The 26,669-nt window shown below is 43.0% G+C and overlaps 1 protein-coding gene across 1 annotated transcript in view; it reads left to right on the top strand.

The window, feature by feature from the left end:
* Nucleotides 1–26,669, top strand: part of LOC126458051 (ATP-binding cassette sub-family C member 4-like) — a 401,284-nt gene that overhangs the window by 155,877 nt on the left and 218,738 nt on the right. Inside the window, exons 9-11 of the mRNA XM_050094849.1 lie at nucleotides 1,412–1,550; nucleotides 3,035–3,145; nucleotides 11,280–11,462. Coding sequence (XP_049950806.1) covers nucleotides 1,412–1,550; nucleotides 3,035–3,145; nucleotides 11,280–11,462 — 433 coding nt within the window. The remainder of the gene's footprint in view (nucleotides 1–1,411; nucleotides 1,551–3,034; nucleotides 3,146–11,279; nucleotides 11,463–26,669) is intronic.

Raw genomic sequence — 26,669 nt, 5'->3', positions numbered from 1 at the left:
AACAGCTAAAATCGACGTTGGTTGAATTTTACAATAACGATTGTGAATCATTTAGGCCAACGTCATTAACTTTTAGGTATGTACTCACACTTCTTCTACTTATGGTAGGAGAAATAGTAGTAGTAGCAGTTCGCTTCATTCGTGGATTACTTTTAGATGGATACTGGACACGTCGTAGCACCACAGAACAACAACTAGAACATAAGTCAAGTATACAGGCGTTTAGATACTTACAAGTCCAGTTTGACAAAGATGGTACAGGGAGTCTGCTGAGGCTTTATGGTAGGAACTGAGTACAGTCAGCCTTTGTTAAAGTTGTTGTGTAAATAGAGCAATGACATTCTCAAATGCGTTGGTATATTTGATAAGTTGAAGTGTGTTCCACATTGCAGAATTTCTGTAACCTGTCGTAAATAGGCACGTAAGGACGTTTTCGTAGTATTTTGGCTAAGACACATGTAAGCACATCGGTTTCTTAATCTCCCTTTCTCTCTCTGTCCCTCTCCCTCTCCTTCTCCAGCTCAGTTCTCCCTCCCACCCTTCTCCCCCTCCCCCTCCTCTCTCTCTCTCTCTCTCTCTCTCTCTCTCTCTCACACACACACACACACACACACACACACATATATATATATATATATATATATATATATATATATATATATATACTATAATGTGCTGCGAATAGATAGAAATATAGATCCATTATCATTTAGCTACAAAATAGCAGGTCAGCAACTGGAAGCAGTTAATTCCATATATTATCTGGGAGTACGCATTAGGAGTGATTTAAAATGGAATGATCATATAAAGTTGATCGTCGGTAAAGCAGATGCCAGACTGAGATTCATTGGAAGAATCCTAAGGAAATGCAATCCGAAAACAAAGGAAGTAGGTTACAGTACGCTTGTTCGCCCACTGCTTGAATACTGCTCAGCTGTGTGGGATCCGTACCAGATAGGGTTGATAGAAGAGATAGAGAAGATCCAACGGAGAGCAGCGCGCTTCGTTACAGGATCATTTAGTAATCGCGAAAGCGTTGCGGAGATGATAGATAAACTCCAGTGGAAAACTCTGCAGGAGAGACGCTCAGTAGCTCGGTACGGGCTTTTGTTAAAGTTTCGAGAACATACCTTCACCGAAGAGTCAAGCAGTATATCGCTCCCTCCTACGTATATCTCGCGAAGAGACCATGAGGATAAAATCAGAAAGATTAGAGCCCACACAGAAGCAAACCGACAATACTTCTTTCCACGAACAATACGAGACTATAATAGAAGGGAGAACCGATAGAGGTGCTCAGGGTACCGTCCGCCACACACCGTCAGGTGGCTTGCGGAGTGTGGGTGTAGATGTAGATGTAGACTCAAAGGAATAAACGAAAATCTTATTTGAATCTCATTACTTGTAACAGATCGGAAATCCATAAGCTGCTTCACGCAGCCTATCTGAAGAGTTTCCTGCTGGCGTCTGCTGTCTTCATTGAGAGGTCTTCTCTGCTGGCCACACTCGTGGCCTACTTCCTAATGGGTTATATCGCCGGTCCTGACCAGGTGAGTATACGTTCTGTGTTCAAAGCCTGTCAGTACTTTATACTTTACGCAATGAATTCATGAGAGACTATAACACCGGTTTTCATTGTCGCCGGCCGCTGTGGCCGAGCGGTTCTAGAAGCTTCAGTCCGGAACCGCGCTGCTGCTACGGTCGCAGGTTCGAATCCTGCCTCGGGCATGGATGTGTGTGATGTCCTTAGGTTTAAGTAGGTCTAAGTCTAGGGTTCTAATGACAGATGTTAAGTACCATGGTGCTTAGAGCCAATTGAACCTTCTTTTTTTCATTGTCCTGAAATCTTCCCAATTATATGAAATACGAGCCATAAATTAAAAAACGAAATTTGACTCTTTTTAGATTTCGTAGTGGCAAGGAACGTTTCATAGAGCAACAGAATAACCAGGGGTGGGGGGGATGGGGGTTAACCCATGGTGGCCGGTGATTATGTGCTGATGAGCTACAGCTCATTGTAAAAAACGCGATAAAATTATACCATTTCTCTTCGAATGCAAGTCGAAATCACACAAAATTTACGGCATTTCCTTTCAAGTGTGTGCTAGCATACAAATAAATCAGATGGAAACATATTTTGTAGCGTTCTCTCCGCAATAACTAGAAGTCAGTGTCGAATGCTGAAATGACAGTCAGCCATGCTAAGATCAACTCAGAGAAGGGTCGTATCTGTCTCCTTTCGACTGCGAATGCTCCGATGTGATGTCATTCCTGCCGCATTTGAGGGTGCTACGTTGCTCACAGCACCAGGTCAGTATTATTCTTTTTGAAAGTGCATGTAAAGTTCTGTAGAAGATCTCCTAAAGAGCCCATTTTCCGTAAATCTTTGGAGGAGAAAATGAAAGCTAGAGAGTTAGATAAACTTACGAGAAATTAAAATCTAACAAGGTACGTGGTACGGAAATCACCGATTTGGCTCAATGTGAGCACAAGCAGGTAGCTGGTCCTTTAAACTTTCGAGCATATTTCGCCTGAGAAGGCCTTAGCAAGAGGTAAAACGCTCTCGACAGTAGAGTATGCAGGACTTTTTAGCAGCAGTTGATGTATCGTTGTCATGACACGACGATGAAGCACGTAGACTGGTAATTCGTCGGCATGGATACATGGCATGAAAGGTGTCTAAAGACATGAAAGGCGTCTAAAAGCAGAAGAATTTGAGTATAAGTTGTAATTTCGTGGGTGCTATGCAGTGGTAATCTGCTTCTCACGGCAGAATTGAAAATATGCCTAATGTGGCACGAAATGTCCATGCGTGAATATATTTATAGGACAAAAGTTACAATTGCAATACGATAGATACAATACCAGATTTTAATGGGAAGTAGTACCATACAATAGTAGCACTAGTTAGTTGGGTAATGTCAGAGGGGTCTACATGTAACAATAATAACTGAGATAAAGTACTTGTGTTGCCACTGTTTGTGTTCCAGTCTTACGCTCACTGTGGTTGCGTTCTTCTCCCGCTCTGTTGCAGATATTCTCAATGTCTCAGTACTACAACGTGCTCAACGTAGCACTGGCCATCATGTTCCCTATGGGTATAGCAGCTATACAGGAAGCTCGTGTCTCCGTCCATCGTATACAGGTAAGCACAGAATGTCGAATAGTCTCTCCCAAAATGTGCCAACAGGAGATCTGTTTCAGCTGGAAATGGGTTGCAATATTTATTAGAACCTTCCATCTATTATCGTACTAGACTACAACGAGGATCCAGTGGAGTGAAACAATGCATGTGAATGCCTATTCGCAGTTTCATATTGTATTCAAAGTACGCCAATCGTTTATCTTAACAGAAGGAAGGTACTGACAATATACACTGAAAAACCAAAGAAACTGGAACACCTGACTAATATAGTGTAGGGCCACCGCGAGCACGCAGAAGTGCCGCAGTACGACGTGGCATGGACTCGAATAATGTCTGAAGTAGTGCTGGAAGGAACTGTCGCCACGAATTTTGCAGAGCCGTCCATAAACCCTTACAAGGCGGTGGAGATCTCCTCTGAATAGCACGTTGCAAGGCATCCCAGATACGCTCAATAATGTTCATTTGTGGGAGGTCTGGTGGCGAGGGAAGTGCTTAAATTCAGAAGAGTGTCCTGGAGCCACTCTGTAGCAATTTTGTACCCGTGGAGAGTTGCATTGTCCTGCTTGAATTGCCCAAGTTCGTCTGAACGGACGCAGGTGATCAGACAGTATGCTTACGTACGTGTCACCTGTCAGAGTCATATCTAGACGTATCAGGGGTTCCATATCACTCAACTGCAGATGCCTCATATCATTACATAGTCTTTACCAGATTGAACAGTTCCCTCCTGACATGCAGGGTCCATGGATTCATGAGGTTGTCTCCATACCCATACACGTCCATCCGCTCGATACAATTTGAAACGAGACCAGGCAACATGTTTCGGCGTTGACGGGCCCAGGCGAGGCGTAAAGCTTTGTATCGTGCAGTCATCAAAGGTACACGAGTTGGCCTTCGACTCCGAACGCCCATATCTGTGATGTTTTGTTGAATGGTTCGCACGCTGACACTCGTTTAAGGCCCAGCAATGAAATCTGCATCAATTTGCGGGAGGGTTATACTTCTGTCATATTGAACGATTCTCTTCAGTCGCCGTTGGTCCCGTTCTTGCAAGAACTTTTTCAGTCACAGCGATGTCGGAGATTTGATGTTTTACCGGATTCCTGATATTCACGTTACACTGGTGAAATGGTCGTACGGAAAAATCTCCATTTCGTCTCTACCTCGGAGATGCCGTGTCCCATCGCTCGTGCGCCGACTATAACGCCAAGATCAAACTCACTTAAATCTTGATAACCTGCCATTGTAAGAGCATCGTGGACGGCTCACAGGACCCGCAGTAGACCTGAGTTAGCGTTCGACTGTGAATCCACCGCATGTTATATCTGGATCGGTGTTGAGATGCGGATCCACAATATGCCGCACATGGGATGGGTTTGGAGGTGGATCCGTCACGAAGCTGTGTTGGGATACAGATCCACAATATATCACACCCGAATTAGCGTTCGGGTGTGGATCTGCCGCGGACTATATATACGGAGCTATGTTCAGAGACGGATCCACCAAGCGCCACATCTGCGATAGGGTTCGTGGGTGGACCAACCACGCGTTACGTGCAGACACGTATTCTATGTTCGAAGTTTGGTCCATCAGCAGATGGGACTGGGTCCTGAGAGCCATCCGTGATGCGTGCATATACACAGACATGCACAAAATAGAGCAAACGCTCTCCGAATGTCCGAATGTGGAGGTGACTGCATACATTCGTACATTCGAGTACAGTGCTATATTAACCCCCCCCCCCCCCCCCCCCCCCCCGATCAATGCATTTGGGGTAGGTGTTGGTAGCTGTGCTACATTTACAAGTAATTTTAGAACACAGAACTAGATGTTATGTCATGATCACATGGGTAGATCTGACCTAAAATCGATTGAATTGCAAAAAATGAGGAGCTAATAGGTATAAATTGACCGAATATAGACCCAAATGCGGTGAAACTGAGGAAGTACTTTGCTATATTCTGGCTCGCGCCGAACAATTTGTACGAGTATATGGGGCCAAGTATGTGGCAACAGGAGGAATAGGAGATAACGAAGGGAATAATGGAGGCAGTCAATTTTTTCCTATTGAGTGAGTATTATACTGTATGTCTATTGAGGTACCAGTGATACACGCGAGTTGACTACTGTATTTGATTCTTTTTGGGATGACAGAGAACGATTCATTTCTAAACTTACTTCCATCTGCGTAAAATTACTTAATGATTTCAGCGTCATCTCCACTGCACTCCCTCTAAAGGAATCTTAATACTAACTAAATTTAGTGGAAGGGGTTCAAGGCTTTCCTATTTTTAGTTAGCTGGTAAAATAACGTCGAAAAAGCAGTTAAGTTTACCATTGGAAATTTTATTCCACTCACAAAACATTGTTTATAAATTGCACTATTCATAAAAGGAAATGTTTTAATACAGGATGGTAAAAACCAACTGCGTTCAACAAAAATGTGAACGAATATTCCCTGAATGGGTTTCCAAGTTCTACAATGGATCGAAGGATGACCTATGCCATATCACATCTATAATCTAGGTTTAAATTAAGTTTCACAAAAGAGAAAACTATCAAATGGTCTACAGTGACCCTCAATTATCTTTAATTACTTATCTAACTTGTCGTAAATTACAGTGGCTGATGTGGCTTCTCAATAACTATATAACAGAAAAATCATCGCGTTTCACATTTTTGCTTCAAGTGCCAAATGTGAACACCATGAGCTTTAATTGACGATCGACACTAGTATTACGCAAAAAGGGGGTGTAACAGATGAGACTTCTGCAGTTCTAAGTGAAGCTTTATGCGCTGTTATGCGGCATCGCGTGCGTTCATTACCTTTTCGGTGTTCGTCAGGGGGCGGCGGGCAGCACAGCTCCACACACCTCACCGTCTCGGAAGCAACTCTCTCCTAACTTCTCCTTACTACAATTTACCGAAGTTGGTTTAAACAAAACTATCTGGCTGTGTTTTCATCTGACCAATCAGGGTCTCAATGTTAACTTTAAGCTCCGCCTACAAAAATTCTGTCTATCCAATGAGAAACGTTATACTTTTTGTGGTGGGGCAATGTTTTTAAAGTTTGCAACGTAACAGAGACGCGAAAAAGTCTCACGCTAAAACTTGCAGCTGGTGTGGTCCTTTTAGTGTTATCGTAAGATCTATACTGTTCTTCTGGAGGGCTCTATCTTTTAACATGGGCTGGGGGGTGGTCCTGACGTAACTGAGACGCGAAAAAGTCTCACGCTAAAACTTGCGGCTGGGGTGGTCCTTTTTGTGTTATCGTAAGATCTATACCGTTCTTCTGAAGGGCTCTAGTTTTTAACATGGGCTGGGGGGTGTTCCTAGCGGTTAGCTGGCGACGTGGGTGTCCGTACCTTATCGTAGGGCCTTCCAGCTTAACACGGTTCTGCTCTCGGCTTCTGTTCTCGTTTCTCCCCTCCGAACTGCGTCTGTCTCACGGTGGGAAGGTATGACATGCATTTAGGCATTCTTGTGTTAGTCTGTGGTATTCCATTTGCTCACTCGTTACTCGTATTACTTTGGTTAATTTAATGTCACGATTTATTCGGAGCTATGTGACATACTACTGTATTTGCTTATCATGTCAGGGTTTTCATGGAAGATGTTGGATTTAGCTGACACCTTACAAAGTGTTCGAGAATTAACTGTGAATGGGCGTACTGAGTAGTCATCTATCCATGTTCGCAATGATACTTGCAAAGTAGAGAAGGGGTGGTTTAGCTATGATACTGAAATTGAGGAAACATTCTGTCACATGATGGCCAGTGTTGGAGTTAGTGTAAAATTGTTCGCGCTATCAAGTTTCATGTTTATTATTAGAGTACATGGATGGTGTCTTTTCCATCCCATCCCTGCATTGGTTAGCAGATAATGATTAACTGATATGGCTTGTTTGAGTTGGGGAAAAAGTTTTCGTGGATGGACGGCAACTTCCGGGGGTTGCTAGCAGCGAAACAGTCATCGCGTTACGTGAGTGCAATATGAGGAATGAGTCGAAAGGGGACGCATAGTCGTCAGCTATTCCGTCTGTGTGAGAGACGAGTCTAAATGTATAGGTCGTCATTCGCTTTCTGACATCAGTTTAGAGACCTACGCCAACGCCGTAAATGTCTTCTACTTTCGTTATGTTGTAAGTGGGTTTTTATTTAAAATAAGCAGATGTGTGGCATGTTATGGTAGTTGCAGTAACAAAATGATTTACACCGCGCGATGTCTAGTTTTCTGTGAGAGGCCATGTATCTGGGCGTCTTAATGTTAATTTAGAACATGAGACAGGCATGGAGCTCGTAGTAGAAAAACTAAATGTTAGGCGATGTACAAAAGCGTGTTAGAAAACAGTGTTTGAACAACTAAGCAGGACCAGAGGGAGCGTGTCATACGATAATTCGCCTAGATTATAGGTGATCAAACTTTAAAGTGGCCTCGGCGGTGTCTGTATGTTTAATAGAATCGATCATACATACAGCTGCAGTAGGAGGAGTAGCAGTCTGAGATGAGAGCCGATGAGAAAGGAGCTATACCGCTATGAATGCTTGGATGACTGTACGCTACGCTATTGTGGGAAGTGTTGTGAAATGCGTTTCCCCGTGCTGGAGGCCGACCTCAGCTATGTGTAATTGCGCCTGCATCGGTGCCTTGGTGACTTCTAACTCGTATGAGCTTTTACAGTTCGTAATTTTTATCTGTTGGGCTGATTGATTTGAATGGACGTGGATCTGTAGTATTTGTATCTAGTTTGGGGACGTACGAAATTGCGTGCATTTCCACCGAATGGTCAAAACACGGTCCTGTTGCAGTAATTCAGGTCGCTCTGTTTCTACAGAGGATGCTGAAGGTGGTGGATGTGTCTTTCTCCGACTTCTGCTTAGTTCAGACTTAAATTGGACCTATCACATTCACGAAGGTTTAGAAATGGGATCAGCTGCAGATGTGTAGGGGGTGACTAAAACCACGCTGGAATTTTACTGTAGAAGCTAGGCTCGGGAAAGGTGACTCGTTTCGAGATATGAGAGTGCCACAAATATGGCTGACTAGTGATTGTAATCCGATGCGTGTATGTGTTTGAATGGAGAGAGGCGATTCCAAATGATTGACATCATTTCGAACATATAGCGTAACACTACAGATCTGAAATGCTAGTGTACATTTTTCTTCTTACGACCTCAGTCAGCACATCATCTACTACTACTGTTTGTGTTCCTTCTCAATCAGTCATCAACTATAACTCGGTGGATATATTTCGGAAACTCTGATATGATGTTGAGACAGAGTGCGTTACAAATACTATATTTTAAAGAATTATGTAGTTGGGAGGGGGGAGGGGGGAGGGAGCGGTGAGGGAGTCGCAAATACCGCGTACATACCACGTTCCTTAGCCGAATCACTTTCAAAGTTCAGTGATTTTATCCCTAGGCTGCATCGTTGGCTGATAATATGTATTCCTACGATCACCGTCATGGTATTTGTCCAGAAAAAAACACCTCATTGAGAGGTAATGTCGTACGTCGATTCATAATGAGGGTATAGGTTTTAACATTGATATTAGTGTGCACCTGTAGAACCAAGACTAATTGTGATAGTAACATGCGCTAGTTACTGGGATCGGTTTTTTTCTTTAACATCTCGCCGCTTACGTGTGTCTTTCTAGGACACAGTGGTAGGACTCGAAAGAAGAATTTAAGAGAGATGCATGCCCATCGCTGATTTACAGTCAGTATTATTTGGTATGGTAGGCAATCAGTTATTGATTAAGTAATATCGTTAGTGGGTGTGTAATATGCTCGCATTTGAGCATGAGTTTTATAAAGTATGTGTGTTGGTGGAAAGGAGATGAGTATGCCCTGTTGTAGGGAAGGTAAGAATTTGACTTGGAGTACTGTGATAGCAATCGGGGGAGTACGTCCAGTTTTAAAGAAGATACAGGCTATTTCCAGAGCCACTGCCGACAAGAGGGTGTATTTCCGATACTTTGCTCATTCTCGAATGCCGTTCAATTGAGAGAACGATCGTAACATTTAATTGTAGGTATAATGATAAATATATATGCGAGTGGTTTTCCGGAATGATTCCATGTATGCAAAGTCCCTGGTGGTAATGATTCACGTTGTAATCTCCCCTTAGAAAAATTTATGAATTACTGTGCTGATAAACCTCTTACGTTATTTGATCTTCAAACAGCTGAGCAGAACTGAACGTACTCAGACATTTCTCTCTTTACTTATTCTGACCAACACTAAACTGACACGCAATATTTTTAGCGCAACGCAATCTGACTTTCAATAATCCCTACAAAAGAATGGCCCTGACTAACAATAACCTATACCTTCATGGATCACTTACCTCACAAAAGTCTTCGTTGCTCGAACTACTGCAATACAGCGAGCGCCAATACTGCCAACTAAATAAAAGATTCTAACTACTGAAGGCACTGACTACTGATAGGCATAGTTAGCAAATGAAAGATTTTGATAGAGAACAAACAATGTATTTACCTTAATAGTGTTCAAAAGTCATATATCAGTTCGTGATATCCAATACTACAAATTTACTCTTTCTGATGGACACACGCCCAGATCGTCCGCTTTCAAAATTCTGCCATCTCTCCCCCCACATCCACCACTGCTGACGGCTCATCTCCAACTGCGCAACGCTACGCGCTGTTCACATCCAACTGCCCAACACTACAATAGCAAATATTCCAACAATGCCAACCAGCCACAGACTGCACACAGCACAGCCAGTGATTTTCATACAAAGCGCTACGTGACGTTACCAACATAAAAACCTAAACCGCATACTTACATCTTGGATAACGGTACTTTGGACTGGTACATACGTTGTTCCAATAGTCTTTATCCCCAACGAAGGTTAAGCCTAAGCAAATTTTGACTCCTCGAAAAGTCATATGCACTGTTTTTTGGAGCAGGAAAAGCGTTTTGCTGATTGATTTCTTACCATGAGGCTAAACAATCAATGCACATGGTTACTGCGAGACCATTAAGAAATTGCGCCGCGCAATACAGAACAAGCGGTGATGGTTACTGTCAAAATGTGGTGTTTTTTTTTTCCACGATAATCCCCGACCTCACACGGCGAATGTGACCAAGCAACTCTCACGCGATTTTTTCTGGGACGCGTTTGATCATCCTCTGTACAGCCCCGGACCTCACTCCTAGCGACTTTCCTCTCTTGTTACACCTAAAATTTGTCCTTGGTGGTCAACACTTCAACGATGATGACGAGCTGAAGGAACATGTTACGACATGATTGAATACACAGGCGGCAACCTTCTATGAAGAAGGCATACAAAAACTTGTGCCACGCTATGACAAGTGCCTTCAAAATTTCTGAAGCTATGTAGAAAATTAGTTTAACAGTTGTAGATTTTTGTACAATAAATATTTTTTCTGTGTCTGTATACGTTTGTTTTATACAACCAAATGGAACTTACTTTGTGGAGATACCTCGTATAATACAGAGACAACAAAATACAATCAGATCCATTGTGGCGTCCCCAAAGCAGCTAGTGAGGGCCGTCACGTGACTGTAGCTTCTGAATTTTAGTTGCTCGTAGCACTCTTGGCAAGATATTGACGGGTGTAGCAAGCAAGCATGCAGACGACTTGACAACAGGTTTAAAGATGCTATTTTTGATTTGGCAACAGCGCTGCAGCGAGACATTTCAGCACATCGATCTCGTGTTATTGTTTTTGTTTCAAGAAATAATATATAAATACTATTAGAAGTTTTTGTTTGTTATTTATAAATTTAAAAAGCACCTCGATCAACGTATGAGGCAATAGTCCCGCAACCCTGTACAGCAAATGACTAGAAGTCAAGTAAATCGACGGGAGGTTTGGATTCCGGAGTGACTATTGTTAGTAGAGACTCCAACAAATGTAACGTAAAATGAACTACAGGTGTATGTCACGAATGATCGATTTTTCTCGTCACAACGTTGCTTCTTCCTAAAAATATGTTTTAAATTATTTCAATAACTGACTAATTTACAAATATTTATCTTAATGATATACCACACCTTTTGTAGTTGTGATAGTTTTGTAGCTACAGCTAATACTTTAAAATTATCACAAAGAACTGTACATTTTCTTTCTTCTTTCAGGAGTTTCTCCTTAAGCCAGAGGCAACTGTAGAGGACAGAAACTTGGGAGCAACTACAGGGGAAGTATCCCTTCAGCACATCTCAGCCACATGGGATGGCCTCAATCCATCTCTTTCCTCGATAAACCTCCATGTTTCACCCGGAAAGCTATGTGCCATTGTAGGACCTGTCGGGTGCGGAAAGGTAAAACACTTCTTTCTGTTTACTAACCTTACAGTTTGTCTATGACTGATGTGCCAATATGTGCCGTCTTTTTATGTTTTATCTTATGTCAGTAAACTTTTCAGCACACATTGATCACAGCGCGAACACACTCAGGGGGGAAGTCGGGAGTTCACAAGCATAATTTTGAATGTCGATTATATAGTTAGTTGGTCTGTGGACTGCAAATGCCGTTCATCTAATTCTTGTGCTTTACGTGTTAGCTGCTTCGCAAAAGACACATTTTGTCACAGGTTCTTTGTCACTCCGTGTGCTGACGGTGTATACGATCACTTTATGTGGACATGTGAATGCTGCTTTCTCCACAAATATCCCCATTAACGCTTCTGGTCATGGCCAAAACAGTGACAATATGATGTTACGGGCAGCTAGCCCGCTAAGAGTTGTACGAGTGCTGAGTATTTGTTTGAGCGGTTTGTGGCTGGCAAGTTGCTGTGATGTGGCTGAGGTAGGTAAGTCAGGCTTGACTCAGTACAGAGCGGCCTTGCGATCACGGCCAGATACCGCGGCCCTGGTGTGGGTGGCAGGCAGTCGCGAGTTGGCGGCATGGAAATCCCGCCAGTGCAACACCACCCATCTTCTCAGATGGCCAGTGGGGGAACTCAGGTGGTGTGCCCGGACTGACAGAGCATATAAAATGAAAACCTGATATATTAACTGAATTGCGATAGTGACACAAGCTCACTAAAATATATACCACGATCATATGATTACGAGGCGTGTTTTTTAAGTAAGTACCGTTTTGTCACACCGTGGCCGCTGCGCTGCGGTCGGGGCTCTGCGCATGCACACTGGGTACCTACATCTGTTGTCTACGCACTGACGTCATTATAGTCTGAGTCTTCCTTGTTTACGTTGTGTACTGAGTGTTTAAGATGCCTCCGATAATTGTGAGTCCCGGCGACTGTGAAGTACGGGCTGTTATAGGATTTTGTAGTGCTAAAGGCCTAAAAGCGATCGATATTCATTCTGAGATCTGTGCAGTTTAGGGAGAAAACATTATGAGTGATGGCATGGTAAGAAAGTGGGTGAGAGCATTTAAAGATGGCCGCTCAAATGTGCATGATGAACAACAGAGTGGGCGTCCTTCAGTCGTTACTGAAAGTTTGGTGCAGGAAGTGGACAATGAGGTGAGAGGAAACAGACGCTTTACGATTACCTCCTTCCGGGATGACTTTCCTAATGTTTCTCGTAGTGTTTTGTATGACATTGTGACCGAGCATTTGAATTACTGAAAACTGTGCGCACGTTGGGTACCGAAAATGTTGACAAATGTGCACAAAACCAAACGTTTACACAGTGCATTGACTTTCCTTGAGCGGCACCACAACTACAGTGATGATTTCTTAAGCCAAATTGTTATGGGCGATGAAACATGGGTGGCCTACGTCACACCAGAATCAAAGCAACAGTCCATGGAATGACGGAATTCAGATTCACCCAGAAAAGTGAAGTTTAAGCAAACAATTTCTGCCTGGAAAATCATGTGCACAGTTTTTTGGGACAGGAAATGAGTATTGCTTGTGGAATTTCTGCCTTGTAATGAGACAATCAATGCAGCAGCTCACTGTAAGACATTGCATAATCTGCGCCGTTCAGTTCAGAACAAAAGACGTGGCAAGTTGAGCAAGGGCATCGTTTTGCTGCAAGACAATGCCTGTCCGCATGTGACGAATCACACCAAAGATCTCATCACATCTTTTCGATGGGAAACTCTAGATCATCCTCCATACACCCCCGATATTGCGCCCAGTGGCTACCATCTGTTCCTGCACTTGAAGAAACACCTGGGCGGTCAGCGTCTTCAAGACGATGACGAAGCCGAAACAATGGTGATGCAGTGGTTAACAAGTCAGACAGCAGACTTCTATGAGGAGGGTATTCAAAAACTGGTACAACGTTATGACAAGTCCCTCAATATTGACGGAAATTATGTAGAAAAATAGATTAAGGTACAGGCTTTCATGTACAAATAAAATTATTGAGATATCGTTGCACATCTTTTTTTAATTTCAAAACAGTACTTACTTAAAAATCACGCCTCATATTATCAGTGAAGTTATTAACATTTAAAATTCTTCTTCTTGTTCAGTCTTCAGCCATCAGGTTGGTTAGCAGCAGCTCGCCATGCATTTCTGTTTTCACCCTTCCTATTGAGAGTGGTATAGGTGGTGCACCTGATATCCTCTATGATTTGGTTGTACAGTAAATATGGCAACGTATTTTTTTTCGGCCAATTTCGGTTTTAAGAAAATGTGGAATTCGTTGTGGGACATGTTGGAGTATTCCCGCATCAGCCCCTATATTTTCATGAGGTGCAGATAGGTGACGGCGCTATATATATCCTTCAAAATGGCGTCTGCAATGGGGGTGCATTCCAAGTAGAGAGCTGTCACTGAGTTTATTTTGGAGAAAAACAAGAGCATCGCAGATATTCGTAGGTGCTTGCAGAATGTATACAGAGACATGGCAGTGAACAAAGGCTCGGTTAGTTATTGGACGAGGCGTCTGTCATCATTGCAACAAGGTCGCACAAACTAGTGCGATTTCCTGCGTGTCGGCCGGCTGCACTCAACTGCGGCTCCTGCGACATTGAAACGTGCAGGCACTTTCATTCGAGGTGATCGATGGATCACAACCAAATAACTCACCGCACAACTGTGGATGATGGCGAGGTTATTGATGCAGCAAGAGGTTGACTTCAATGTCGACCACTAGAGTGACATACAGATCCTCCAAAAAAGTGGCGTAAGGCCGTTGTATTGAACGGAGATTATGCTGAAAAGTAGGGTTTTGTAGTTAAAAGAGAGAAGAATAATACGTTGAATTGAAATCTTGAACAAAACCAACCTGCTTTCGGGAAAAAAGCTGTGCTGCATTTTTTATTGAACGCCTTCGTATTCTAGTCTCGATTTACCTCTTGCATTCTTCTCTTCTACTATTCCCTTCAATGATACTTCTGATGATATCATCATGTCTCCATATCTTCCTCAGGAGACAAGGCTTCTCTTCCTCCACTCTGTGGAGCACCCCTTTGTTTGGTATCTTGCCTATCCAGGAAATCATGAGCATTTAGCTGTAGCACCACATCCCGAAGGCTGTTATTTTATGTTCTTCTGATTCTCTGAGTCTCCATGTTTCACTCCCGTACAGTTGCACACTCCAGACAAACGTCTTTATGAAGTCTTTCCTGAGACACTGCCGATGCTGCTGGATATGAAAAGGTTTATTCTTTTGTTAAAAGCAGCTTTTGCCTTGTGGATTTGGCTTACAATATCCATCCTTGATCTTCCATCTGATTGAATTTTTGCTCCCTAGCTAGGCAACGGATTGGACGATTTCCAGTCGCTCATTGTTAAGTCAACATTGAACAATGATGTTTTGTCTACTCACCATTAAGATTTTTGTTGTATCTTTATTAATTTTCATGTTATACGAAGCACTGAGGATGGTTTCTATCTGGTCCAGCATCGCTTCTAATTGTTTTATATCTTCACTTAACACCGCCATGTCATAAGTAAATCTCAGCATGTCTATTTACTTACCAATAATTATAATTCCTCTTATAGTTCCTAGTTTCAACCTAGCGTCATTTATTGCCCTCTGAATTTGTCCACTGAACAAGGCAGGAGCACCCCTGTTGTACAACATGCTCAATAGTGGCTTCAGCTTGATTTTCTCCACATCTTATCACAGCCGACTCTTCTCTATACAATCACTGCACTACTCTTCTGCCTTTGTACTTTATGCCAATATCTCTCGGTGTCTTAAAAACCTGTCGCCAGTTTGCCCTGTCAAATTCTTTTCTCTGTCATTGAAAGCAATGTATGTTTCTTGGGCCTTCTTTAGTCTTTTTTCAAGAATGAATCTTAAGCCGAGTATTGCTTCTCGTGGACCTACACCTCTTCAACAGCCAGACTCGTCGTCCACGACCACTGCATATACCCTCACTTCGATCCGCCTTAGAACGATAGAGGTCGAGCGCAGATGATTTCTTCGGTATTGCCACTGTGATACATTTTTTTAAGTTTCGTACATAACTTGAATTAAGTGGAACTGTTCTTCATGTAGCTATTCTCCAGCAGCCTTGATGAGTTCTGCTGGTGTATCACTAACTTCAGTGGCTTCCCAGGTTTTTAAATGCCTCACTGCAAGGTCGAACTCATCGTGCAAGATATAGTCTCCCTCTTTTTCTGGATCGACTTCCTCAATGTTTCCCATTTCAGATCTTTGTTGTTTCCTGTAGAGAGTATTTCACGGTATTCTTGCTACCTTTCTGTTGCTGATATAGTTCTATTTCATCTTCATTTTGGACACCATTACATTTTACTAGTATGTTTCTAAAGAAGTTTTTAATAGATTTATAGGCACATTCCAGCTTTTCTACCTTGATCATTTCATTCATCTCTTTGCACTAGTCCTCCAAGAATTGTTGTTTAACATGTTTTGATTCTACGTTGATTTCATTTCTCAATGCTCCACGCATATTGCATTTGTGTTTCCCCACTGTTGTCTTGTTTCGGCTTATGTATTAAATTTATTTTTTTACTATACTTTCTGTAATCCATTCTCTTTCATGCTTTGCCTTCTGCCTCCCAACATCTTCATTTACTACTCGTAGTCTATTACTTTGGCCAACGGGCTTGCCGCAGTGGTAACTCCGATTCCCGTCAGATCACCGAAGTTAAGCGCTGTCGGGGTGGGCTAGCACTTGGATGGATGACCATCCGGTCTGCCGAGCGCTGTTGGCAAGCGGGATGCACTCAGCCCTTGTGAGGCAAACTGAGGAGCTACTTGAGTGACAAGTAGCGGCTCCGGTCTTGTAAACTGACATACGGTCGAGAGAGCGGTGTGCTGACCGCATGCCCCTCCATTTCAGCATCCAGTAACGCCTGTGGGCTGAGGATGACACGGCGGCCGTCGGTAACGTTGGGCCTTCCAAGGCCTGTTCGGACGGAGAGGATATTACTTTCCAAGGACTCCCATCTTTCTTCAACATTTATGGTGCTGGCCATAACTGTAGTCATATTTGTTTGTTCTTTGCAGTCGACATAATACATCATTCTTTAGTCTATCAGATCCCATTTCTCACCAGCTCTTTTCTTAAATTTTTTGAATTTTGGATCAAGTTCTCCTATGACTATATTATGGCTACTATCAACGACTGGGCTTGGGTAGCTTCAGTCTTTTTCTTGGTTCCATAACTTTTGTCTAACTGGAATGACGTCGACCTGATATCTCTCCAGTGGCCTTCCATGTATACTGTCTCCGTGGATGGTATTGATATTACTTGTTGATGTTCTGTACAAAACTCTGATAATCCATCTCACGTTTCTTTTCTCGAAGCCCAAAAGCACCTATTTCTCCCCCTGATGAATTTTTTTTTCTTGATGTTGGCATGTACACTTGGATTATCACTGTCTTGTTCGGTTTTGTGTCCTATTGTACAAGTAGCATTCTTCTGTCTCTTGGTTGTAACCTTCTACTCTATGTCCAAGCTCCTTGCAAAGACCCACTCCTAGCCGTCTTTCTCCCCGTCGCTCCTCTATGCATCCCATATGTATAACTCTGCAGTCGCCACTCTAGAAGTCTCTACCATGTGGCCGTCTCATCTTGCTCGCTCCTCACATATCAATTCCATTCTTGTCATTTCCAGCTTGAGGTTTTCTAGCATGCCACACCCCACTCATGTTCAGACATTCCTTGCTGCAATTCGTTTTCTTGTATTCTTCATAATTTTATTTTATTAGAAGTGGAATCTGCAGTCCCCTACCAGCGATCCGAATGGGGGACTATTCTGGAATCGTGTGTAAAAGTACGCTTTATATCCATTACACAAGTAAATGTGGAGGTTTCCCCTTGCCTTCCACATTCTATGCCCCCCCCCCCCCCCCCCCCGACTCATGACGAGATATTCCGCCTTTAGGAACGATTTCTCCTTGAAAGGGCTAGGGGAAGACCTTGAGCCCTACCGGCTCTACATCCACCGAAGTGGCCGTTGGCTCGTGGTAGAGTGGAAACCCTTATCCCAGAAATCATTTGGTCCCTCTACTTGTTAGCTGTTTGTCACATACGTTGCCCGCTCTCTACCAAGGACAGCTGAGCGTCAGGTTTTCTTTCAGCGAGCCTAGGACCAAAACGGCATTTTCTAGTCTTTCTAGTGCTTTAGAGAGGTTGAAATTATTATTCCTTATAAAACCTGTAACTAATGATACAGACATGCAGTGTACACATGATACGTTTTAAATCTCATGACACAAGCAGTGAAGAGATCAAGTCACTATTATTGCTAAACAAATAAGTAAATCGTTATAAATAATTTCAGAATAACATTCAGAAAAGTGCGTAAGCAATGATTTCGCCACTTGAATCCCCGTCAATGTTTGCTCTTGTTAGATTCTGTTTGGCAACTATTAGATATTTAAATGGTTTTTAAGTCAACATTTGACTAGCATAAGGCTGCAGTGCTAAGAGGTGTGAAGACATTGGTTTGGTTACTGTGGGAAGAGATGGAAAATTACCCAGCAGTTTTTATGCATGTTATAAAGCATATAAACGTTATAGTACATCTAGTTTTCATGAATTGTTGTCAGGTTGAAAACACACTATATTGACTAACGTGGTGATCTTGTGACTAAGGATGTAACTCGTAAATAAGCAAGAAAGACAAAGCTCGCGGTCTTTTATCGGTGAGCAGTCAGGTCGGTAAACGGTAAAACTGGAAATTTGTGGTAAGTTCCTATGGGACCATTTTGCTGAGGTCATCGGTCCCTAGTCTTACACACTACTTAATCTAACTTAAACAACGTACGTTAAAGACAACACACACACCAATGCATGAGGGAGGACTTGAACCTCCGACGGCGGGAGCCGCGCGAACTGCGACAAGACGCCAGAACGTGAGCCGGTAAACTGTCTTGAAGTACACACATCAAAAAACCTTTTGCATCACCCCGGTTCCCAGAACTCCTGAAGACAACCGTTGACTGTGGACATTGTATCAAATACACAGTCCCTTTGACTTTTCAGAGATGTCACTAAACCTGGCCAAAGATGTAAACAACCATGTATGAGCAGCGCCTAGTAGACGAAGGGGGTCTCACAGCCGATCAGTTCCAGTCATTCCACCAGGAAGGAGGTACACGACTCGGGCTGTCAGTAGTTCAACCATGCCTAGATGGTCAATACCGCGGTTCGATCGCGTCCGCATTGTTACTTCGTGCCAGGAAGGACTCTCAACAATGGAAGTGTCCAGGCGTCTCGGAGTGAACCAAAGCGACGTTGTTCGGACATGGAGGAGATACAGAGAAACAGGAACTGTCGATGAAATGCCTCGCTCAGGCCGCCCTAGGGCTACTATAGCAGTAAATGACCGCTGCCTACGGATTATGGCTCGGAGAAACCCGGACAGCAACGCCACCATGTTCAATAATGCTTTTCGTGCAGCCAGAAGACTTCGTGTTACGACTCAAACTGCGCGCAATAGGCTACATGATGTGCAACTTCACTCCCGCCGTCCATGGCGATGTCCATTTCTCAACCACGACACCATGCAACGCGGAACAGATGGGCCCAACAACATTCCGAGTGGACCGCTCAGGATTGGCATCACGTTCTCGTCACCGATGAGTGTCGCATGTGCCTTCAACCAGACAATCGTCGGAGACGTGCTTGGAGGCAACCAGGTCAGGCTGAACGCCTTAGACACACTGTCCAGCGAGTGCAGCAAGGTGAAGGTTCCCTGCTGTTTTGGGGTGGCATTATGAGGGGGCGACGTACGCCGCTGGTGGTTGTGGAAGGCGCCGTCACGGCTGTACGATACGTGAATACCATCCTCCATCCGATAGTGCAACCATATCGGCAGCATATTGGCGAGGCATTCATCTTCATGGACAACAATTCGCTCCCCCATCGTGCACATCTTGAGAATAACTTCCTTCAGGATAACGACATCGCTCGACTAGACTGGCCAGCATGTTCTCCAGACATGAACCCTATCGGACATGCCTGGGATATATTGAAACGGGTTGTTTATGGACGACGTCACTCTCTAACCACCCTGAAGGATGTACGCCGAATCACCGGTGAGGAGTGGGACAACCTGGACCAACAGTGCCTTGATGAAGTTGTGGATAGTATGCCACGACGAATACAGGCATGCATCAATGCAAGAGGACGTGCTACTTGGTATGAGAGGTACCGGTGTGTACAGTAGTCTGGACCACCACCTCTGAAGGTCTGGCTGTATGGTGGTACAACATGCAATGTGAGGTTTTCGTGAGCAATAAAAAGGGCGGAAATGATGTTTATGTTGATTTCTATTCCAATTATCTGTACAGGCTCCGGAACTCTCGGAATCGAGGTCATGGAGTGTGCATTATGTGGCCAGAGAGCCACTTGGGTTTAAGCGTCTTATTTCAGTCTTAGAACGTTTTCGGAAACCTAAATGGTGTTGGAATCCCGAATTTCAGTGAGAGAATATTTTAAACCAGACGAAGTTTGTTGCTTTTTAAACACATGTAGGCAGCTGTGAACTGTGACAAATTTGCTGCACTGTTTATATTCGTTGGTGGAATAAACTTGAACGTACTTTAGGTACAATAACAGTGTAAATGGACATTAGATTTTTCAGTTAATGTTGACGAGATTTTACTTTGTTTAACTTTGAGATTTGGGCTTTAGGTTTTCTTGACAATGTTGCACGGTTCCAAGCACTTATTCTACACTTGCTGCTGTCTTTGAATGCTCTGTTTGCGCTGGGAATCTATATTTTCCTTGCTATTATGACTCACTGTTGTGTTACATTATCAACGTGGAATAAACTTCCGCATATATTTTTTATGCTTATTTAAGTAAACACGACATGATCCCACAGAATTATTTCACATTACATATCATTTTCAGGTAGTGAAGGGAGACGAAAATTTTATAGTCATGGGTGACTGGAATTCGACAGTAGGAAAAGGGAGAGAAGGAAACATTGTAGGTGAATATGGACTGGGGCTAAGAAATGAAAGAGGAAGCCGTCTGCTAGAATTTTGCACAGAGCATAACTTAATCATAGCTAACACTTGGTTCAAGAATCATAAAAGAAGGTTGTATACATGGAAAAATCCAGGAGATACTAAAGGGTATCAGATAGATTATATAATGGTAAGACATAGATTTAGGAACCAGGTTTTAAACTGTAGGACATTTCCAGGGGCAGATGTGGACTCTGACCACAATCTATTGGTTATGAACTGTAGATTAAAACTGAAGAAATTGCAAAAAGGTGGGAAGTTAAGGAGATGGGACCTGGATAAACTGACAAAACCAGAGGTTGTACAGAGTTTCAGGGACAGCATAATGGAACAATTGACAGGAATGGGGGAAAGAAATACAGTAGAAGAACAATGGGTAGCTCTGAGGGATGAAGTAGTGAAGGCAGCAGAGGATCAAGTAGGTAAAAAGACGTGGGCTAGTAGAAATCCTTGGGTAACACAAGAAATATTGAATTTTATTGACGAAAGAAGAAAATATAAAAATGCAATAAATGAAGCAGGCAAAAAAGAATACAAACGTCTCAAAAATGAGATCGACAGGAAGTGCAAAATGGCTAAGCAGGCATGGCTAGAGGACAAATGTAAGGATGTAGAGGCTTATCTCACATACAGCCTACAGGAAAATTAAAGAGACCTTTGGAGAAAAGAGAGCCACTTGTATGAATATCAAGAGCTGAGATGGAAACTCAGTTCTAAGCAAAGAGGGGAAAGCAGAAAGGTGGAAGGAGTATATAAAGGGCCTATACAAGGGCGATGTACTTGAGGACAATATTATGGAAATGGAAGAGGATGTAGATGAAGATGAAATGGGAGATACGATACTGCGTGAAGAGTTTGACAGAGCACTGAAAGACCTGAGTCGAAACAAAGCCCCCGGGAGTAGATAACATTCCATTAGAACTACTGACGGCCTTGGGAGAGCCAGTCCTGATAAAACTCTACCATCTGGTGAGCAAGATGTACGAGACAGGCGAAATACCCTCAGACTTCAAGAAGAATACAAAATTCCAATCCCAAAGAAAGCAGGTGTTGACAGATGTGAAAATTACCGAACTATCAGTTTAATAAATCACAGCTGCAAAATACTAACGCGAATTATTTACAGACGAATGGAAAAACTGGTAGAAACCGACCTCGGGGAAGATCAGTTTGCATTCCGTAGGAATGTTGGAACGCGTGAGGCAATACTGACCCTACGACTTATCTTAGAAGAAAGATTAAGGAAAGGCAAACATACGTCTGTAGCATTTGTAGACTTAGAGAAAGCTTTTGACAATGTTGACTGGAATACTCTCTTTCAAATTCTAAAGGTGGCAGGGGTAAAATACAGGGAGCGAAAGGCTATTTACAATTTGTACAAAAACCAGATGGCAGTAATAAGAGTCGAGGGGCATGAAAGGGAAGCAGTGGTTGGGAAGGGAGTGAGACAGGATTGTAGCCTCTCCCCGATGTTATTCAATCTGTATATTGAGCAAGCAGTAAAGGAAACAAAAGAAAAATTTGAAGTAGGTATTAAAATCCAGGGAGAAGAAATAAAAACTTTGAGGTTTGCCGATGACTGTAATTCTGTCAGAGACAGCAAAGGACTTGGAAGAGCAGTTGAACGGAATGGACAGTGTCTTGAAAGCAGGATATAAGATGAACATCAACAAAAGCAAAACGAGGATAATGGAATGTAGTCGAATTAGGTCGGGTGATGCTGAGGGAATTAGATTAGGAAATGAGACACTTAAAGTAGTAAAGGAGTTTTACTATTTGGGGAGCAATATAACTGATGATGGTCGAAGTAGAGAGGATATAAAATGTAGATTGGCAATGGCAAGGAAAGCGTTTCTGAAGAAGAGAAATTTGTTAACACCGAGTATAGATTTAAGTGTCAGGAAGTCATTTCTGAAAGTATTTGTATGGAGTGTAGCCATGTATGGAAGTGAAACGTGGACAATAAATAGTTTGGACAAGAAGAGAATAGAAGCTTTCGAAATGTGGTGCTACAGAAGAATGTTGAAGATTAGGTGGGTACATCACGTAACTAATGAGGAGGTATTGAATAGAAATGGGGAGAAGAGGAGTTTGTGGCACAACTTGACTAGAAGAAGGTATCGGTTGGTAGGACATGTTCTGAGGCATCAATGGATCACCAATTTAATATTGGAGGGCAGCGTGCAGGGTAAAAATCGTAGAGGGAGACCAAGAGATGAATCCACTAAGCAGATTCGGAAGGATGTAGGCTGCAGTACGTACTGGGAGATGAAGCAGCTTGCACAGGATAGAGTAGCATGGACAGCTGCATCGAACTAGTCTCAGGACTCAAGACCACAACAACACAACAGACATTTCTGCAGCCGTCGTTTACCACTGTCATCTATGGCACCAGTTATGGATAGCGTCTTTTTGCCGTGCACAGTATACTTTAACCACGGCAGCACAGATAAAGCAGATTCAGAAAGATGTTGGTTGCAGTAGGTACTGGGAGATGAAGGAGCTTGCACAGGATAGATTAGCATGGAGAGCTGCATCAAACCAGTCTCAGGACTGAAGACCACAACAACAACAGCAACATCATTTGTAAGGACAAAAGCTGAAGTAATGAATTGTGCAGAGGCTGGAAAATGAACGGAGCTCTCCTGCTTACTAGGAAGATATGTTATCCACTCCACCACTCTGGCATTCTAAGTAAATCAACTACCCTAGTCCAACGCCCAACCTTACACAAACAACACACGTCAGTCTATCTTCATGTGCTTGTTAAGAAGAACATTTGAGTAAAGCAGTTCGTGCAAGCATGTTAGCCAGAATGGTGTGGTAGGGTGAGTAAGACATGTGCTTAATAAGCAGGAGTACTGGGATCAAGTCTCGCCGTTCGCACGCTATTTTAGTTCTTTGCTTCAGCCTCTACCCTTGTCGAAGATAAAGCTGAGACTCATTATGTCTCCAGGAAAACGTAATTCAATCAGATCAATAGAGCTGTCATTCAGTTTTCACTATTCATTTACCTATTTATTTTCTTGTACTCTAATTTCTATCCTTACGAATGGACTCCATGGTTGATCTTTACTTCCCTTACAGGCCAGAAAGCATCTGTGGATGACAAACCCCTTTTGATTAATCGAGCCATACCGCAATTTAAGACCGTGCACTTGCCCTCAGTTTGTTTCGTTGTAACTGATTGATCTCGACTGGGGATTAGTAATATTCTGCATGCGATCAGTAGCATAGAAATAGCATTGTCTCGTCCAGTATAAACTGTTGTTCGCATAACCAGCAGTAACGTTGAACTAAAATATCGGTTAATTTGCTTCGAGAGGTATGACTTCAGACGACGATGTTGTGTCTGTTTATACCTCTGATACAGAAAATATCTGGGCGCGACCGGCTTTGCCGTTGAGGTCTTCTGCCTGTCATCATGGTCGCAGAAAGATGTTCGTTTGGTATCAACACAACGTCAGAAAAATCAGGAGAGAGAGAGCAGAAGGTTCGCGTCGTAGCTAGCTGAAAGCCAGGGCCAGAAAGTGTCCAGTCTCCACCAGACACTCCAACAACCATCGCCAGATCTCTCTCCCATACGGCCTATTGCCTGTGCAAAAGTGGTGCATAGTGGCTTGTTCGCCAGCATGTTTCAGGAGAACAAAAAACTTTTGCTGAGAGGACAATCCTACTCGACAGGTAGGCCGCAGTGGATTGTACTCGGACATTTCTAACGAAAATTTAAATGTAAAACCTTTACTAATACCAATTGAAATTTTTACTACACCTTCAGACTGAGTGGGTAACCTGGACATCTCAACCTGGTGAAACAAACTTCCTGAAGCAGTATATGGGACGCATCGTTTTACAAGAATTGAGAAATTCGAGGGCGTGCTGAAAAGTAATGCCTCCGAATTTTATGTGTTAATACTCTCAAACATTTCTAAATAAAACAAACGTTATTAACATTCTATAGCTTTAACCTTCATGTGTACATATTTGTAGCCCTTCGCAGCTAGAATGCTCCAAATTATAGCATGTAACATAGTGGTGTGTAACCTAACTATCTCGACGTATGAGAGCCGCGCGGAGTAGCCGCGGTGTTTGAGGCGCTATGGTCACGGATTGCGCGGCCCATCTGGAAGTCTCGAGTCCTCATTCGGGCATGGGTTTGTGTACCGTTCTTAGCATAAGTTAGTTTACATAGTGTGTAAGTCTAGGGACCGATGACTTCAGCAGTTTGGCCCTTTAGAAATTCTCAAACATTTGAACAGTTTTTTGATGTATGAGAAGCAGGGTACTCTAATTGAGTTCCGAATTCGAAGAGTTCGTCCACATATGGAGCATCCTCTCCTTCAGCATGCCAGAACACACACGAGTGGTGTGACATCTGCAACAATCCGACGCGTTCGGTTCACTGTCATCGATCAGCCTCTGTACAGTCCCGACTTGGCCACAACCGTGTTTCATCTGTTTTCAGAACTTAAAGAACACCTTGATGGAGTTCACTTTGTTCTGGACGACCTGGCACTCGTGTTCTAGGGAAAGTGACTTTGATTCGTAACCAAAACGTCTTCGGTCGTGGGTTCGAATCCCGCCACTGCTTAAATTTTGATTAATGATCAGCATTGGGGGCCGAAGACTTCCGGCATAAGAAGTCACCTTCATTATGCCAAAGGCCTAGTGAAAGAAGGCGGAGGAGCGGACAGAGGTTCAGGGCACTCTCTTGTCCTAGGGGTGGGAAACTGCCCCTAAAGGGGGAAGAATCAGCAGTGATCAACGGCATTAGGATGCAGACGCCAATGGAAACCAGTGCATTACAGACATGTAACGTGTATCCACACCACATTTGGCCTGTAACTGAAGAAGTGTCATGATGATCTCTCCATTGGCAAAAGATTCCGGAATAGTCCCCCATTCGGATCTCTGGGAGGGGACTGCCAAGGGGGAGGTTACCATGAGAAAAAGACTGAATAATCAACGAAAGGATAACGTTCTGCGAGTCGGGGCGTGGAGTGTCACAAGTCTGAACGTGATAAGAAAACTAGAAAATCTGGAATGGGAAATGCAAAGGCTCAATCGGGATATAGCAGTTGTCAGTGAATTAAAGTGGAGAAAAGACAAGGATTTCTGGTCCGATGAGTATAGGGTAATATCAACAGCAGCAGAAAATAGTATAACAGGAGTAGGATTCGTTATGAATAGGAAGGTAGGGCAGAGAGTGTGTTACAGGTGTACTTGGAAAAGGCCGGGTGATGCGGAAAGATTTCAGTTAGATTACATCATGGTCAGACAGAGATTCCGAAATCAGATACTGGATTGTAAGGCGTACCCAGGAGGATATATAGACTCATATCACAATAGAGTAATGATGAAGAGCAGGCTGAAGTTTAAGACATTAGTCAGGAAGAAACAAGACGCAAAGAAGTGGGGTACGGAAGTACTAAGGAATGACAAGATATGGTTGAAGTTCTCTAAGTCTATTGATACAGCAATAAGGAACAGCTAAGTTGGCAGTACAGTTGAAGGGGAATGGACATCTGTAAAAGAGCCATCACAGAAGTTGGGAAGAAAAACATAGGTACAAAGAAGGTAATTGCGAAGAAATCACGGGTAACAGATGAAAAACTTCAGTTGATCGATGAAAGGAGGATGTACAAAAATGTCTCGGGAAACTCAGGAATCCAGAAATACAAGTCGCTGAGGAATGAAATAAATAGGAAGTGCAGGGATGCTAAGACGAAATGGCTACAGGAAAAATGTGAAGACATCGAAAAAGAAATGATTGATAGAAGGACAGACTCAGCTTACAGGAAAGTCAAAACAACCTTCGGTAACATTAAATAAGATTGCAACGGGAATTCCACTGTTAAATGCGGAGGAGATAGCGGATTGATGGAAAGAACGCATTGCAAGCCTCTATGAGGGGGAATATTTGTCTAATGTGATAGAAGAAGAAACAGGAGTAGATTTAGAAGATATAGGGGATCCAGTATTAGAATCAGAATTTAAAAGAGCTTTGGAGGACTTAAGATCAAATAAGGCAGAAGGGATAGATAACATTCCATCAGAATTTCTAAAATCATTGGGGGAAGTGGCAACAAAACGACTATGCACGTTGTTGTGTAGAATGTATGAGTCTGGCGACATATCATCTGAC

Source organism: Schistocerca serialis, chromosome 2 (genome assembly GCF_023864345.2).
Source record: "Schistocerca serialis cubense isolate TAMUIC-IGC-003099 chromosome 2, iqSchSeri2.2, whole genome shotgun sequence".
NCBI classification, from domain to species: domain Eukaryota; kingdom Metazoa; phylum Arthropoda; class Insecta; order Orthoptera; family Acrididae; genus Schistocerca; species Schistocerca serialis.
The sequence above is the reverse complement of the archived record's forward strand: the minus strand, read 5'-3'. Positions and strand labels throughout refer to the sequence as shown.